At 29.6% G+C, this 18398-nt stretch overlaps 3 protein-coding genes across 4 annotated transcripts; 2 read left to right on the top strand and 1 right to left on the bottom strand.

Annotated features, from left to right (window-relative positions):
- The first annotated feature begins 1323 nt into the window (after positions 1 to 1323).
- LOC134833480 (uncharacterized) lies at positions 1324 to 12051 on the top strand. Of its 2 annotated transcripts, XM_063847799.1 has the most exons (5): positions 1324 to 1452; positions 4123 to 4253; positions 10596 to 10743; positions 10805 to 11053; positions 11615 to 12051. In XM_063847799.1, the coding sequence occupies exons 2-5, from the start codon at positions 4195 to 4197 to the stop codon at positions 11987 to 11989; spliced, it is 831 nt and encodes a 276-aa protein (XP_063703869.1). In that variant the 5' UTR covers positions 1324 to 1452; positions 4123 to 4194; the 3' UTR covers positions 11990 to 12051. The 2 variants fall into 2 exon arrangements, with proteins under 2 accessions (XP_063703869.1, XP_063703870.1); XM_063847800.1 differs by lacking the exon at positions 1324 to 1452 and having other exon boundaries at positions 4125 to 4253; positions 10594 to 10743.
- LOC134834179 (juvenile hormone esterase-like) lies at positions 7152 to 9074 on the top strand. The gene has a single exon (XM_063848754.1). It carries the CDS (start codon positions 7229 to 7231, stop codon positions 9026 to 9028), a length of 1800 nt encoding a protein of 599 aa, XP_063704824.1. The 5' UTR covers positions 7152 to 7228; the 3' UTR covers positions 9029 to 9074.
- On the bottom strand, positions 11985 to 17853 carry LOC134833479 (endoplasmic reticulum metallopeptidase 1-like). Its single transcript, XM_063847798.1, has 5 exons — positions 17178 to 17853; positions 14129 to 15244; positions 13084 to 13274; positions 12811 to 12954; positions 11985 to 12755 (listed from the first exon to the last, which is right to left on the bottom strand). Exons 1-5 carry the CDS (start codon positions 17734 to 17736, stop codon positions 12063 to 12065), a joined length of 2703 nt encoding a protein of 900 aa, XP_063703868.1. The 5' UTR covers positions 17737 to 17853; the 3' UTR covers positions 11985 to 12062.
- Positions 17854 to 18398: the final 545 nt, after the last annotated feature.

The following is an 18398-nucleotide window of genomic DNA, read 5'->3' as shown; positions in this document are numbered from 1 at the left end:
CTCTGTTTTGTAATCGTTGTAATGGAGTAGTCTTGAGGCTTATTTACTTAAAGTTTCATATTAATTACAAATCTAGATCAGCAGGCGGGGCTTTTTCCAGGTAATATCTAATGAAATAGAATGCATAATAGGATAGCTCTCTTAATTTTGGAAGAGAACTATCCAAGAGGAAAATTCTAGATAAACGTTTATCGCAACTTCTTTAGGTATCAGTTTTCGCATTGCTGCAAGTTCTGCAGGTAAATACCTCAATCGAGAATCTTCACCCACCATTGATATTTCAACGTTTTTTACATTTCCGAAAAATACTTCATCTGATGAGATTGTTGTGAATTCAGGATAAGTGTAATTTTCGAATACAAAATCTAGCGATTCAACAAATTGAAGTTCAGGCAACATTTTTGCGATTATATTGAATTCTGTGTCCTTGAAATAAACTTTTTTTATGCCCTGGTTACTGAGAATACGAGCAAATTTCACAAAATCTTCATAGTTAACACCACTATCGAAAACTTTTTGCATTGTCAACTCTTTATAGGAACCTTTTGCCATTGAAAAAGTCGATACCGCGTCTTTAATTTGCTTTTCATCTGAAAAGTAAATGTGACGATCTTCACGGAAAGCGGGACATTCCATCAAAATGTTGTACCATTGTTGAGAAACTTCCTTGCAACGAAGACGATCGCAACGTGAAAGCGCCTTGAAAATCATCTCCATGATCTAAAATTTGAAAAAAAAATGTTTTTTTTGAATGCTTTTAATGCTAAATTTTACTTACGGTATCAAACAAGTCCGTAATATGTGACATTTTAAAAGAAAAAAATTAAACAAAATTAATTTTTAGGCAAGTCGGTCTTATTTTGTTGAAAAAACAAACAATACTGATGCTTTTCTGTTCCAAATTCAGTATTTCAGTCTCTTATGACGTTTCATAAAACAATTCAGGAAAATCCGCAAAACTTCCAATTGGAATCTTGCAAGAAATTTTGCAGCGCAATTTCAGCCCTACCCACAAATCAAGTGTGAAGACAAAAAAAATTATAAAAAAATCTTACAACACCAAAATTAAAAAAAAATTACAACTCACCCAAAATAAAAACATGTTGAACTAAATCGAATTTTCATGCGTCTTTCTTCAAAAAAAAAAAAAAAAAAAATTAAACCTTCTATCTATCCACAAACACGATCGTTGCTTCGAGCGAATATCAAAGAAAATTTGAATATCGTTCGTATTTCATTCATATTCACGGTTTTTCTGCTTTTATTGTTGTTGTCTATCAAACGCAAGCTTGAATGACTTCAGTTTACGTTTTGCTATCGTGCGGTAAAGACAATTGAATTGCGCGAAAAAAAATAAATTTTAAAATCTTCGTGATATCGTGTCTATTTCCAGACAATTATTTTTTAAAAATATTATTAAATCATAAAAAATATCAGAATTTTTTTAAAGAGGTAATTTATTACAAAATAAAAGTAATTTTTTGTATGTTTAATCGAACATTTCCGTTCATTCACGTGCATTTTTAATACAAAATATTTTGAAAATCAGAATTTTTTCGTTAATTTATGAAATAAAATAATTATTAAAGCATGTAATTAACGCGTTCGATGCAATTATGTGAGTTAGTGATAGGTTTGTTCATCGATAAGAGGCGTTTGTGGTGCAAAAAATTTCATAATTTGATGCCTTGTGAAAATAAATAAAAAAAATTAATTAAAAAAATTAAAATAAAGTTTTTTAAAAATAAAAAAATATTTTTTTAAATAAAAAATGAACTTCAAAAATTAAAAAAAAAACTTTTTTTTAAATGAAAAAATTAATAAAAAAAATAAATTTATTTGAAAAATAAAAAAAAAAAATTAAAATAAAATAAAAAAAATAATTAAAAAATTTATTTTTTTAAATTAAAAAAAAATTTGAAAATTAATTTTAAAAAAAAATTTATTTAAAAATTATTTAAAAAAAAATAAAAAAAAAATCAAAAATAAATTAAATTAATAAATTTAAAAAAAAAAATTAAAAATAATTTTAAAAATCGATTTAAAAGTACAAAAATTTACATGACCATCCTGCTTATCGATGTAAAGCCCTGCCGACATGTTCACGTATCAAGCAAAAAAAAAATTAATTTCTGGTCAACAACTTCTATTCTTCTAGCATGATTGTTTTCTGCCATTAGAACTTCATGATGAGAATGATTCGCAAGATCTTCTCATGCGATAAGTAACGATCGTCATCAAATATTGCTCAAAAATGTCTTTAATCGCCGTCCACAATTATAATTTTTGCGAAACTAAAGTCTTCATTAATCAAAACGAATTACAAAAAAAAAACAACATGGGAAGGGCGGATTATTTGGCAACATTTTTTGGACAGTAATTGAACAAAAAAACGTAAAAAAATATAATTATTATTTGTTTTTGTTTGGTTTGAATTTTGTAACTCAGTAAACTATAAAAATTACAAATCCATTCAGAATTTCTGTCGATTATTCAATAAATAACGAGGATGAGTAATAATTGAGTTTTAATTATTATTTTTATAAAAAATACTTACAATCTCTCACGTGTACTGAAAGATGAACAAAATATTTCTAAACTGCACAGGAAGTTGCTATTTAGTTAGTCTTATTTTAACACGAACGATGCTTTGTTTGAAAATTAAAATTTACATGCATTTCAAGGTTGATGTTCGAGTTCAACATTCATGTCAAAAAAAAAATGTAAAATAAAAAAATGTCTCGAAGAAAAAAATTAATATTAAACGTCTGGCAATACCTTTTTTTACTTATACCGCAAAACGTCTGTTAGTGAGTAATTAATTTGCATCTTCGTCATACAGTTTACTTCGGTTATTCCCTTGTAATAATGACTTATTATCAGCGCATCTCTTTTTACTGCATTTAAATGTGTTTTTGAAAAATTCTATTTTGATCGGTTTTATGTCAGTCTGTAAAAAATAAAATTTAATTTAATAAAAAAAATAATTTTATGATTATTTCTCCAAAGAAAAATTTAAATAAAATTAGTTGAATTAAAAAAAAATATAAAAATTATAGGAATTTATTTTTTATTATCTAAAATTATTTTAAATAATTAAAAATAAATAAATTTTATAAATTAAAAAATAAACCAATTTTATAAATTAGATAAAATTTAAAAATTCTTAAATATGACTTGAAAAAATTAAATGATTTGCTCTTTAAATTTTTCAAAATAATGTTATAAAATTGATTAAAAAAAATTAGAAAAATTTTTGAAATTTCTTTTTAAACTGAAAATTACTAAAATGGATAAAAAAATTATAGTAATTATTTAAAAAATGAAAAAATAAATAAATAAAAATTGTTTTAAAATTAAAAAAAAATATTCATATTATAAATTTTATTTTTTTTTTATTTTTTATGAATTTTATAATTTTTTTAAATAATTAAAAAAATAAATAATAAAATAATGTTTTAATACGACCTTAAAAGTTAAATGATTTTTTGTTTTGATTTTTCAAAATAATTTATAAATATTTTTTTTTTCAAATTTATTTTACAAAAAATCTGAAAATTTTAAAAAATAATGAAAAATTCAAGTAAAAATTAAAAAAAAAATTAAATGCGCTTAAATTGTTAATTTTTTGGTTACTTTTATAACGTATTTAATGAAATAAATACGTATTACGAAGAATCACTTCTTACAAAGTAAATTAAAATCATTTACTACAAGATCAAGGTGGAAGGTCACTTACAATTAGTCGCTTACATGTCTTAATAATTATAATACTTTTATAGAGAAATTTACTTTAATTAACATTTACCGATCATAAATTTTGACCTTTCATCCACTAAAGAAGCATCTTGAAAAAAAAAATTACTCCAAAAGCTCAAATAAATTTACTTGCTTAAAAAAACAAAAAAATTTCCATCAAAAAAGTTCTTTAACTTTGTTTGAATGACGTCCGTTCGATGACTTCTGTCCTTAATCTTATTTAAATGTCATTTCTCACAATTATTTTTCTACCGTGACAAACAACTAGAAAAGTCTCAAATGTAATTTAAATTACTTCTTTAAAAAAAACAGATAAAAAAAACTAAAATTAACGTCGCGACATGTTTTTTAATCCAATTTCAGCAAAATTTGAAGACGTAGAACGAGAAAAATGACTATTTACGCTAAAATTGTGCAAATCATCATCATGGCTTAATGCTCGAGTTCATCGTAGCTGCTCCATCGATTCCTCCAAAAAGACAACAAAAACAAAGGTAAGTCACAGTTGATTAGAAAAGATCCGGATTTTCATATGAAATTTGCACCCGTTATTCGTGGAAGCGTAAAAGCGAATGTTTACCGCGCAAACAATTGAGCCGGTGCCGCTTTTAAAGTTCTGTTAGATGGTCAAGGACTCGTTTCATGGCTAAGAACGCGTTTCGAGTTTTACATCGCCAAGTAGAGTAAATTAAAATAATAACGCGGCGCGGATATCAAAAAATCAACAGTTCTGCTCGTAAATTTATGCTTCAATCTATCAACAAATAAATAATAATTTGTTATGTTCGGTCGTTAATCGCAGTTAATGATCACTTATCGACTTTAGATAATCATTGGTTTCGATTTTTCGCTACCGTTGAGTTGTTTTAATAGTAATTTTGCATGAAATTCTTTACAGAAATTCTATTTTGCGCCAATTTCTTAGATTGTGTATTTAATTAAAAAATTTTTTGATTAAACTTGATTATCTTTAATGTCAAGAATTTTTTTGTTACATGGTCAAATTTAATAAATATCAACTAATCAAATGAGTTTCGTGGCTAAAAGGCATGTGAAGAGAACGATAATTGGATAAATGTTATTTTGCATGAGCAATTTTCTTTAAGTTTATCAGGGGCTTAGTTAGAAAAATATTTTAAAAAGCATAAAAAAATTCAGGAAAAATTTTTAATCGAGAATTCTGAAAATTTTTTTTCAAAATTCAAAATTTTGTGAATCGTTTTTCTCAAAAAAAAAATTATTTTTGAAAAAAATTTCAAAATTTAAAAAAAAAACGATATTTACGTCTATGAACTTTATCGAAATGTAGAATTTTGATTGAAAAAATATAATAAATTAATGTTTAAATCCCTGATTTTAATTAAAAATTAAATAATAATTATTTAAAAATAATTTAAAATTTATTAAAAAAAAACAAAATTAATTAATTATTAATTAATTAAATAATTATAATTAAATAATAATTAATAATTAAATAAATAAATAATAAATTAAATTATTAAATAAATAATTATAAATTATAAAATAATAATTAATAAAATTAATTATTAATTAATTTTGTTTTTTTTTTTAAATATAATAAATAATTACTATCACTAAAGTTACCTGATTTTTGAACATTTCATTAAAAAATTTCCTCACAAACATTTTATCTTTGAGTATTTTTTTAGCAATTCAGTGACGCAGTTCAAAAAAAATTAAAAACGATTTTAGTAAAAAATTTTAAATTTCATTTGAATATCGGATTTTTTTTTAAATATTTCTCAAAAATTTCTATTTAAATGTAATTTTTTTCAGAATTTTTGACTAATATCGTCATTGGCTTTGAATATTCCTTCAAAATTCTTTTCTTAAAAAATTTTTGTGCACCCTGACTTTTTTCTTCAAACTACGTCACTGAACAAAACGTTAGCGCTTGGAGCGATTTGCATGCTTCAAAGCAGATTTTGGTCAAAAACTGTCAAGCTCAAGTCACGCAGAACTAAAATTTTCAAGAATTTTTCATGAAGATATCGTTAGAACAAAAGCAATGTCAAGAACGGAACTTGATTTCATGTCACTGAAGATGTTCTTTGTCGAGTCATGTTCTAAACAGCAATGAAGCATAACATTTGCTTGTTAATTTTATTTTTTTACAAACAACACGAATCACGATGCGCTAGAAATTCGTGTCGATTTCATTGAACTTGACTTTTAAAAAGGTTTCTGTCCGAAAATTAAATAACCAAAAACGATTTATTCGTCGCGAGATTTTTGCCAAAAATTTACATAAATGTTGATGTCATAAAACTGTTGTTCGAATTCCGCAATTTTGATACTATTTCAATGTCAACGCCTTTTATTTTTGAAAAAAAAAATTATAAAAAATACGAACAACTTCCCATATCGAATAAAATAAAATCGCTGTCTAACGGGTTTAAAGGTTTGAATAAATTGGAGCAGGGTTAGAAATTCAAAATGTTTTTACACATTTTCAAAAATGTAAACTGGGTCAAAAATTTAAAAATGTGCATTGGGCTAAAAAATTTAAAATGACATCTGGAGTGAAAATTTTTAATTTGTTGTAGGTCAAATTTCTTAAAATGTACATTGGGCAAATGAGCAAAAGTTTTAAAATGTCATCTAGGATCAAATTTAAAATGTGCATTAGGTCAAAAGTCTTCAATGTACATTAGAGCAAAAGTTTGAATGTCATGTAAGACCAGATTTTGAAATGTTCAATGGGACAAAAAAGTTGAAATGTCAACTGGGGCAGAAATTTAAAATGTGCAATGGAATGAAATCTTTAGGATAAAACATATAAAATGTCATCTGGGTCAAACTTTTAAATGAGGTTTAGGTCATTTTTTTTAAATTTGCGTTTGGACAAAAAATTAAAATGTTCATTGGGACGAATATTTTAAAATATCATATGGGGCAAATTTTGAAATGTGTTATGGATCAAAAATCTTGAAATTGCATTTAGATAAAAGCTTCAAATTGTTATCTGGAGCGAATATTTAAAATGTCATCTAGGACGAACAATTAAAATGTGTTGTAGGTCATTTTTTTAAAATGTTCATTGGGCAAAAATTCAAAATGTGCAGTTTCAAAATATCGTCTAGGGTGAAAATTTGAAATGTGTTATGGGTCAAAAATCTCGAATTTGCATTGGGAAAATTTTTAAAATTTCAACTGGGGCAAAAATAATAAATGTACAATGTGTCAGAAACTTAAAATATGCACTGGGATGAAAAAAGGTCCCAAAAATTAATAAAATACCATTTACCAGTCGTTGTAACTCAAAAAATCGCCAAACCAGCTAATTCAATAACTCTCTCTCTGTTTTGATAACGGTTTCTCTCTCATTCCGCGTGAATCAGCTGATTTTAATCTCTCACCTAAATAAAAACAAACAAATCGAACTTTGATCGAAAATTTTTTGTTGTTCAAATCTTTCGCAACTCGCACGAAAAAATGAGCGGAGATAATGTCTGCGATACGTAAAGTCTTGTCAAATCCAATTGTGGCTCGTATCTTGCTGCGGAAACAAATGGAGAAGCTAGAAAAATGCGTCGCTCACAAATTAAAAGTGAATTTAAATTTCGTGTCGAGTAAAAAACCCCTAAAAACAGTCGATTTACCATTTAATGGAGGAACTCTCATCGGTTTTGAGGAAAAATTGCCTTTACATGGTACTTACGTTGCTTTTCAAGGTATCCCATATGCCGAACCACCAATTGGCCCGAGACGCTTCGCACCTCCCGTGCCAATGAATTACTGCAATAAAACCTTGAATTGCACAAAAGAGGGAGAAATGTCATTACAGCCAGATATGTTCACAAAAGAGCCCATTGGAGCCGAATCTTGCTTGTTTTTAAACGTTTACACGCCGAGTATGGTGAAAAATTCAAAATTACCTGTGATGGTTTACATCCATGGAGGCGGCTTCATCTTCGGCAGTGGAAACGTGTCGGACCATTCGCCGGAATATCTCGTGCAGGAAGGAGTTGTTGTCGTTACTTTCAACTATCGCTTGAACGTTTTGGGATTTTTGCATCTCCCGAGCGGCGGAATTGTCGGAAATCAAGCGTTTCGTGATCAACGTCTTGCATTAAAATGGGTTTCGGAAAATATTGAGAAATTTGGCGGAGATTCAAGGAATATAACACTTTTTGGGCATTCAGCTGGTGCTGCGGCAGCTCATTTGCACATGATGCTGCCCGAAAGTAAAAAATATTTTCATAAAGCGATTTTACAGAGTGGCTCCTCGACAATGGACTGGTTTATGCAATTCGATCCAGAAAATAATGCACGTCGCATGGCTCGGATTATGGGATGTCGAAGCAAAGATGATCGAGAAATCGCTAAATTTTTGAAGGAAGCGAACGCGAAAATAATGGCGACGAGATTTTCGGAAGTTTTGACGCCACAGAGGAAAAAACGGGGACTGCCCTTGGTTTTTTCGACAGTTTTGGAGGATAAAAATAGCGAAAATCCATTTTTGACGGAAACGGTGGACCATAAATTGGAGCGCCCGGAACAAATTGACATGCCATTGATGATGGGAGTCACGGAACACGATGGAATGGTTATGGCACCGCCACAAATGAAGCGGCAGGACCTTTGGAATTCACAACCGGGACGATTTATTCCACGCACAGTCAATGTCGATGGCGATTCAGACACGGGCGAATGTAAAATCCTTGGAGATCGCATCAAAAATTTCTATTTACAAGGAAAACCTTTGTCCGAGAAGACTTTTGATGAATTTATGGACTTTATGTCTGATTACAACTTTAATATTCCCATTCAGTCTGCCGTGGAATTTCATTCGCGCTTTCAACACAAGTCGTCAAACGTGTATTATTACCAATTTTCGTACGATGGCGAGCTGAATATGATGAAAAAGTTACTTGGATTCGACATGAAGGGCGCGAATCATGGCGATGAGCTTACTTACCTGTTCGTGATGAAGATGGCAGAGATAAAAGTGGCGCCAGATAGCGAAGCGGGAATTATGCGTCGGAAAATGTGTCGAATGTGGACCAATTTTGCGAAATATTCCGATCCAACGCCGAAAAATGAAGGAAAATGTGACTTATTGAGGGATTTTAAATGGGAACCAGTGAAATCGCACATCGGGAAAGATAATGAAGAGTTTACGTTAGATTGTTTGGATATTAATAAAGAGCTGCGGATGATCAAAAATCCGTTTAAGAAACGAATGGACTTCTGGAGAGAAGTTTACGGAAAGTACAATAGAGGGTTTTTGAAACCAAAGCTTTAAAATTCATGACACTGCCAATATTTATTTATTTTTAATAAAAAAAATTACGAATAATTAAAGGTTTTTTGCCTTTTCATGAGACTCACCTTCTTTCAAAGGCACCTTTGTAGGTCAATCACATCCCTTTTTTTTGCCAAAAAATTAATTAATTGCGAATTTTCGGTATATTTTTGTTAAATCATTGAGACATAATGTATGAACTTGTTACAATTTGATTGGATTTTTAAAGCATTTCGTTCGAGATAAAAAAAAATGACTTTATGGATTCATGTCTTTATCATATCTAACTTTCAAGAAAATTTTATAAAAAAATCCCGTTTGGTCAAAAAAAAAAAATTAAATTTGGAAAAAATTATAATGCAACATTCTGAAAAATTAAAAATTTTTACAGCGTTTAAAAGAAAAGAATAAATTTCATTCAAAATGTGCATTGGGTCAAAAATTAAAAATATTTAATGGGTTAAAAATTTAAGAAATGTGCAATATAATGAAAACTTAAAAATGTGTTATGGGTCGAAAACATCAAAAATGAGCATTTGGTCGAGAAATGTGCATTAGGACAAGAATTCAGAATGTGCATTAGGTACAAAATTATCAACAATGTACACCTGGGCAAGGGTTTAACATGCTTATTAGATCGAAGTTTCAAAATGTGTACCGGGTCAAAAATTCAAAAGTCCACATTTTAAATTTAGCCTTCCACACATTTCAAATTCTCGTCCCAATGCACATTTTATTAAAATTTATACCAACTTCCGACATGTAATATTCAGAAAAAAACAAGAAATTTTTTACTGAATTTCAAAAGAAAAATATTGATTTCATTAAAAATTTATATAATAAAATATATGAAAAATTTGCATTGGGATGAAATTTTAAAGTTTGCAATGGGTCAAAAATTTTAAGAAATGATATTGCGACGAATTTATCAAAAATGTGCATTACGACGTGGATTTCTAATGTGCAGTGGGTACAAAATGTTGAAAAATTTGCAATGGGATTAAAATTTAAAATGTGCCTTGGGTCAAAAAATTCTACAGTTCAGATTTTGAACATAGAGACCAATGCACATTAAGAATTCTTGCCCCAATGCACATTCTATGAAAATTTCTACCCATAGTGTACTTTAAATTTTAGTCCCAGTGAACATTTTGAATACTTTTTACTGCATTTTCCTTCAAAATGTGTAAAAATATTTTTTTTCTGAATTTTGTATGTTTAAAAAATACGAAATGCGCTTTAATTTATCCAACATTCCCCCCTAAAATTATCTTCTAAAAGTTTTTTCTGCGTCTAGATTCTTAATTTGTACCAATGTATGAATGAATTTTCAACCTTGATCCACTTACAAGCAACTTTGTACACAATCCATATGTCTCTCGCGTACATTTAAGCAGTGCGTATGGTCAGTAATCACATGCGCTTTATTTACATAGTTGTACAGATAAGTTGCTCTTTACTACACGATTTTTTTTCATGATTCAGTTGTCGTTAAAAACATCGAACGCATGTCTTTTTAAAATTTTGTCTTGTAAAAACTCTAATTTTACATTTTTTTTACACAGAGAATCATGTCAACTGATGCCAAAGTCGCGTCATTCGGTAAATGGACCTCGTTACTATTTGTCTTTATGACAGCCACGTTTGCCGTTATCAAGTTGGGAATGCAGCTGATTGCGCCAAAGAAGCGGGAATTGCGAGGAAGTCATGTTTTGGTGAGTTTTTCAAAGTTTTTAAAGAGAATTTTGATGGTTTTTAATGAAATTTTTCTTGTAGATGACGAACGGTGACTCAATTCTCTCACAAAAGTTGGGACAGAAACTTGAAGAAACAACCGGCTGTAAGGTCATCTACTTGCCGAGCGACGTTAACGCACAAAAATTAACGAGCATCATCAACAGTATTTACCAAAAATATCAAAATATCGATGTAATTGTCCACAATGGGCATCAATTTGTGACAAATGCGCAAGATGAAGCCTGTTTTGCTCTCAATGAGGGGCATGGAATCGTTGAAATTCTGAATGTGAGCAATTTTTTAAACTAAAATTAAAAATTTTTAAGTAAAAATGAAATTTTTCTAACGAAAAAAGACAAATTTCCACTAAAAAATTTAAATTTTTAAACAAAAATTAAAAAATTTAACTCAAAATTTTAATTTTTAGCTGAAAACTGACAATTTTTAATGGAAAAAATTAAGTTTTCAATCAAAAGTTTCAACTTTTGGCCAAAAAATTTCTATTTAAGCCAAATAATGAAAGTTTTTAGCCAAAAACGACAAATTTTAAATGAAAAGTTAACATTTTTTAAAAGAAAATGTAAAATTTTTACTCAAAATTAAAATCTTTTGCTAAAAACTTGAAATTTTTAATCCAAAAATGAACATTTTCAATCGAAAAATTAAACTTTTCAATCAAAATTTAAATTTTTATTTTTTATTTTATACTAAAAACTTAAAATTTTTCCCTAAAAAATGTCAAATTTTTAAATGAAAAATTAAAATTTTGAGATTTTTGACATTTGTCAACCAAAATTCACAATTTTTCATAAAAAATTATCAAATTTCAACCAAAACTCGTATTTTCAGATCCTCAAACACTGCATTCCAAAGATGTATCTCGCGAACGGAGGACATATCGTCTCCATCAAATCCAACGAGAGCTCTTTCCAAGCCTTAATTGACACGAGGAACGATTTCCGTGACTACATCCTCGACTTAATTCGTGATACCAGAAGAAATTTCGTCGAAAATCTTCGAGAACCGGAATTTTCCATGTCTGTCATCCAGTGTGACATCAATTGGAGTTCGCGTGTGAGCGAATCGCATCTCGTGGCGAAACTCAATGAAGCGATTTGCCGTCAAAAAGCTGTCGTACGACTCGAAAGTGGCGTGCTCAAGTCCATCCAGAGATTTTTGCGACATTTTAACGTCATGACGGAATCCACGTTGAACCTGCTGTGACGAAAAATCGGTGAAAGAGTGATAAAAATTTTTTTAAGTTTAAATAAAAAATAAGTTTTAATGCTAAATTGTGTTAAAATTGGTATCCTTCGTAAATGCTGGTCCAGTGTTGAACGTTTGTCCATTTCGGGAAATTGCTTACGAGATCTTGGAACTCTTTTGTGTGCGTTTCGTATTCGTTAATGAACTGCGCGACGAATCCCATGTCGAGTAAAAATGGTCTGTTAACGTCTTTGGCTTCGACTTCAACCGTGAATTCGATACTTTTCCACTGCAAGTCTCTCTTGCCGACCGTAAAGTTGATGAAATACATGTCTCTCCCATGCCATTTGATCTTCGCCGGCGGCAATTCCTCCTTCAACAGCGAAATTTTCTGGATTTTTGCTTTTTTCACGGGCGACAAGTGAATACTCATGCGACTCGGACCCGAAATCCGGAAGCGATACAACTTTGTTACCGTCGAATTGGTCACCGGATGAACATTTGTCTTGCTAACGAGCGTTAACTCGGGTCGCTTTTCGAATTTTGGCGGTCCCGAGGGAATCCACACCGAATGTTCGCGATTGCCGTGATACAGCCCGAGATAAAACGGGACACCGCAAAAGAGACGTTTTTCGCATTCGTGTGAGAGTTTTGTGGCGTTCTGCATTTGAGGAACGATGGATTTGACAGTTTTGGATCCAAGACGGTCGTAGCTGTGCACGTAAAAGCCGCTGTCACGATAATCCACGACGCCATCGAAGCGAGTGAATGTGCGGTCGGAGTGCTAAAAAAGGGTTTTGATGAGAAATTTTGTTAAAAAATGTTGGAAAAATTGTTACCCAGATGGTGAAACGTTGCACTGCGGTAGCCTCTTTGAAGGGAAATCCTAAAGGAGTGACCATCATTATTAAGCCGATGCCCCAAAGAGCGATCATGACGTAGTAGATGTACTTGCGATGTTTGAAAAGGTTGAAAAGTGGCATCTGAAAGATAAAATTTTATGAGAAAAATTATTTTTTTATTAGTTTTAGTAAAATTTAAGTCACTTAAATTAAAAAAATTAAAAGAAAAATTAAAATTTAGCTCAGAATTGAGAAAAAATCACTACTTACGATGAATCCCGCTGTTAAATATCCAATGACGATCGTCAAAAGAGCAATAAAAATGTCAGGATTTGACGTTCCGCCGCTGTAGGATCTGGCTAAAGTTGGAATAAGCACCGTGTATCCAGTGACAGCCATGTAAAAATAGAAAGTTATTGGTAAAATTTGTCCAAAACAATGTAAGTAAACCCATTTATGACCTAAAAATTAAAAATAAAATATTTAAAAATAAATTAAATTTTTTTGAATTACAAAAAAATATTTAAAAAATAAATAATGAACTTTTTTTAAATAAAAAATAATTTTTGAAAATTAAAAAAAAAATAATTTTTGTTTTGAGAAAACTAAAAATAAATATCATTAAAATTATGAAATAATTTTTTATGATTTTTTTTTTTCAATTATTTTGAGTTGAAAATGTTTTTTTTTATTTTAATTTCAAAAAATTTATTCTTTTTTTATTTTTTATTTTATATTTTTATAATTATTAATTTAAATTTTTTAATTAATTTAATTTTTAATTAATTTTTCTTTTATTTTTTGATCGTAGTTTTATTTTTTTTCAATTTTCTAAAACTTTAATTTTAATTAAATTTTCAATTTAATTTTTTTTTCAATGTTCAAATTTGATTTTTTAATTTTTGAGCAATTTTAAGAAATTAATAATTAATAATAATTTTTTTTATAATATTTTTAATTTAATTATTTAATTTAAAAATTTTATTAACTAATTTTATTTTTTTTTATTTTTCGCACTTTAAAGCTTTATTCAAATTAAATTATTTTTTTATTAAAAAATTTTTAATATTTTTTTTATTTAAATTTTTAATTAAATTAAATAATTTTTACTTTAGTTTATTTTTAAAATATTCATTTTGTTTTTTTTTTCATTTAATTTTTGAGCACTTTTTTTTAAATTAATTAAATTATTTTTAATTAATTTAAATTTATTTTTTTTAAATAATTAATTTAATTTTAATTAATTAATTTTAATTTTTTAAATAAATTAAATTTTAAATTTTTTGAATTTTTTAATTAAAAAAAATCAACTCACCATTACTAAAGAACCTCACTCCCAAATTAATCACGGTCGTAATTAAATATCCCAAGGCATTCATCATCACAATAAAAGACGATTTCACCCCCAACGCCGTTCCAATGAGCAAAATGACGCACAAAATGAAACAATGCGCATGCAAATTCATCTGCACAAAAAAGTTGACCGGCTCTTGATGCATCTCACGGTATTTGATGTACAGATGCGGACCCAAACTGAAAGCCACCAAAAATGGCACGTAATAGTTAAAGAACAGCAACCACGTGTTACTGAAGAAAGACAGCGGCCGTCCCGCAAGATCATAGACAATCGCCAGAAGAATCATGAAACAAGCAGCGCAGAAAATCGACATAATTTGAATGAAAATGGCAGTGATCATTTCGAGCGTCACTCGTAAATACGACATTTCTTCCTTTTTCTTGATAGCAACGAGACACAAGCCAATTACGACTGTGCAAGCGACAATAACGACAGAATTGATGATTATTCCGTCAGTTTTGGAGTAAAAGACGAAAGCAAGACCCATGATGTCGTAAAAGATGAAACTTCCGCCTTCTTGAACGTATTCCCCAACCTCCTTTCGTTTAATTTCCTTCGTGTCGTCAAGTTCTTCCATCACTGCGATGACATTGTCGCCCGTATGTTGCAACGATCCGTAATCGATCAAACTAAAATCGTCATATTTCGTGTGATAAACATACCCATTGTAGTTTTGAGCACAATCGATTGCTGCCACATCTTTCGCATAATTCTTAAAATTCCGAAAATCCGTGTCGCTCGGTATCAAATTCGCTTCGAACATTTCTTCGCCCACTGTCGAGGCATAAGCGTTCAATGCTCCCTTCGAGTAACTCCGCATGATCCACGAGTGTTCCGGTGTGGCACGGAAAAGCATTTCTTTGCCGCCAATTCCGCCCGCATCGAGATTTATCAAGGCACGAACGTTCCTGAACCACGGATGGCCCGAGATGAAGGCGTGAGATCCTTGCAACTCCGTTTCTTCGCATCCGTTGAACAAGAAGACAATTGGATGCGAGATGGAGTGTTCGCGTTTCGAGAGTGTGCGAAGAACTTCGAGCATTACGCCGACCATTGTGGCGTCATCGCCAGCACCTGAAAGAAAAAAAAAAACGGAGGAATTTGAACGATTAAGTAATTTCAAGCATCGTTGAGCAATTAAAGTGTATGCGACGTGAGTTTTTACGGTAATTTTTTAATCGATGTTAGTCAATCATAACAAAAAATAAACAAACACACATGAACGTAAGTTTATTGCGGTTTTACGAAACAAAATGTCAATTTGCCTTTTTTTCGAGATTTTTTAAATAATTTTTTAATGATCTTTCGTTAAGTTTTTTACAAATTCAAAATAAAAATTTAAACAAAAAAATTCGTAAAAATAACTGTCAAAAAATTTTGAAAAATAATTTTTTTGAAAAAAATTTTAAAGAAGAAAATTTATGTTAAAATACGATTTTTGATGCAAAAATTCTTAAAAATTTAAATTTTTTTTTAAAAATTTGGGAAATTCATTGGAAAAATATGAAAAAAGATCAAAAAACGGTAAATTTTTATGAAATTTTTAAATTTTTTTTTATTTTGCCCCATTGGATTTTCGACTTCTGAAATGGGGCATGGGACAAAAAGTTCAAAAAAAATTTGGAGCAGCTTTACTGATTTTTTTAAAAGTTTTTTTTTATTATTATTTTTTTTTATTTTCTGTCTTAAAACTTTTAAATTGAAAAGTTTTAATCAGTTTTTTCAATTTTTCGTTAAGTTTTTAGAAACTTTCTCAATTTTTCGTTAAGTTTTTTCTACTAATTTTTTGATTTTAAGTAAAGACATTTTCAGGTTTCTCTCGTGAAATTTTTTTTTATGAAATTTCAAGTTTGATGGTTTTTTTTTTAATTTTCGATAAGATTTCTTTGATACTTTGTTAAAAGATTTACGAATTGCTTGACTTTTCGTTAAGTTTTTTTTAAAATTATTTTTTTATTCTAAATTAAGATTTTTAACGAAGTAGTTCAAAAAGATTTTTCAAATTTCTTTCAATTTTTCCAAATATTTTGATTTTCGTTTAATTTTCTTAATTTTTGTCTCTATAAACTTTTTGATTTTTCGTTCATTAGTTATTCACAAACTTAAATTTTCGTTTTTCAATTCTTCGTTAAGATTTTTTAAAAAATTTCATTCGTTTTAAAAATTTAAAATATCCCAATTTAAAACATTAAACTTAAATTTTAAGACGCTTTCAATTGTTTTATTTTTTAAATTTCTATTTTCAAAATTTCTGTCAAGATTGTTAGAAAATTTTTGATTCTTCGTTAAGTTTTTTTTCTAATAATTTCTTGATTCTTCGTAAAATTTCAAATTTCTTGAGTGATTACAAATTAATTTTATTAAAACTTTTTCAAATTTGATGGTAATTTGTTTAATTTTCGATAAGCTTTAACATATTTCTTGGTCCTTTGTTAAAACATTTGCGAAATTCTTGACTTTTCGTTAAGTTTTTTTTTTACAAATTTTTCAATTCTTCGTTAAGTTTTTTTTTTAAATAATTTTCATGATTCAACGTTAAAATCTTCAACATCTTAAAAGCTTTCAGTTTTTTTTTTTAAATTGAGTTGATTTTCAAAATTTCTTAAATTTCTGTCAAGATTTTTAGAAAATTTTTGATTCTTCGTTAAATTTTCACAAACTTTTGTTCAAAATTTTTAATTTTTTAAAAAATTTTTAAAAACATTTTTTTAAAGAAAACCTTTAGTGACGTAACTAAACAAAGTAATGCAAAAAATCAACAAACTTTTGGCACTTAAATATTTGGTAATGTGCGAAATTCCTTCTGTCTACATTTCAAAATTCACAAAACTTCAATGTCAACCTTTGGACTAAATCTCGTGTTCGATTCTCACAAAATCGCATTTTATGAATCATTTAGTCTTACTACTTAGTCGATATCAAAACGTCAGACATCAAATTACAAGGCATATCACCTCTTATCACCTGCGTTCAAGGTGTTGTCATCGAGCAAATCGAATTTACTCACCTGGACTCATTGGCACCGTATCAAAATGTGCGTTCAGCAAAATATAATGATCATCCATCGCGGCACTGGCATTCGCTTTACTCAACTTTACAACGACATTTTGAATCCCCCGATAGACGTTCAGCTGTGGATAATGTACTTTATCGCGATAATAACTCCCATCTTGAACTTGATGATCGACTTCGATGAGGTTCGATTCGTGACTTTGTTTCTTGATGGCTTCGACTGTATCGAGCAGCAGTTGAACTGTGTAGTCTTCGTTGTTGGGCGTGCCCGCTACTCGATCTCCGATGTCTGTGAGACTTTTCACGTACATCGCAGCTTGTTCGCCGATAAAGCGATCTGGGTAACGTTCCTCATTTTGCAGTAAAAGTCCCGTCGGAAGCCATCGAAATAACCCGAAAGCAGTGAAAAATAGTCCAAATAACGCGACGATGAGACAAAGAGCAACCCAGACAGGCAATTTGGTCTCAAATGACGTGACAAATCGTCGATTTGGCGCATACGAGAACTTTGAACGTTTTCGTTTGCCATCTAACTCATCCAATTCGTACTCCATCCCGGCACTTTTTACGGTTTTGCATCTATGACGACGTCGATAAATGTTCAAAAATGTCAATAAAAGTCAGTTTAATTATTTTTTTTTCAAACGCCGCTCACACACGTCTATCTTGTAATCGTATTAAACCGGTACTGCTTGAATTCATATCATCTACGACTTTTTTGTCGTCGTCCAGCTTTTTTAACACTAAAAAATTCGTCATATGTTCACGTCGTTGCGATTGTGTCGTTGTCGTTGGCAAAGAAATTAACAGCAAACTGTAGAAACACATGTGACTGCTGATTGTTTATCTAATTTTGACGATTTTGTGTGAATTAAAGTGTACAAATATTGTATTGATAAGTAAACTTTGACAACTCGTTCAATGTTGTTTTATCAGAATCACTCGGATCGCCGAAAATTAATGCCTCGAAACGAAAGGGAAGTCAATATTTGTGTTACCTACATTGTTGATGCGAATGAACGGAAATTAAAGAGTCATCGAAAATAAAAGTGAAAAATTTTACGATGACGAATTGGGAGATACGGTTCGACGTTGTTTAAGTCAATATTTCACTTTTTGGCAAATTTTTTGTCTTTAATTGAAAGAAAAGGCTTTCGTTCTTGTTTCGTCAATTTTGGCAAATTATGAGCCTAAAAATGAAAAAAGAGATCATTTC

The sequence above is a fragment of the Culicoides brevitarsis genome, chromosome 3 (assembly GCF_036172545.1).
Source record: "Culicoides brevitarsis isolate CSIRO-B50_1 chromosome 3, AGI_CSIRO_Cbre_v1, whole genome shotgun sequence".
NCBI classification, from domain to species: Eukaryota; Metazoa; Arthropoda; class Insecta; order Diptera; family Ceratopogonidae; genus Culicoides; species Culicoides brevitarsis.
This window is presented reverse-complemented; position numbering and strand designations above follow the sequence as displayed.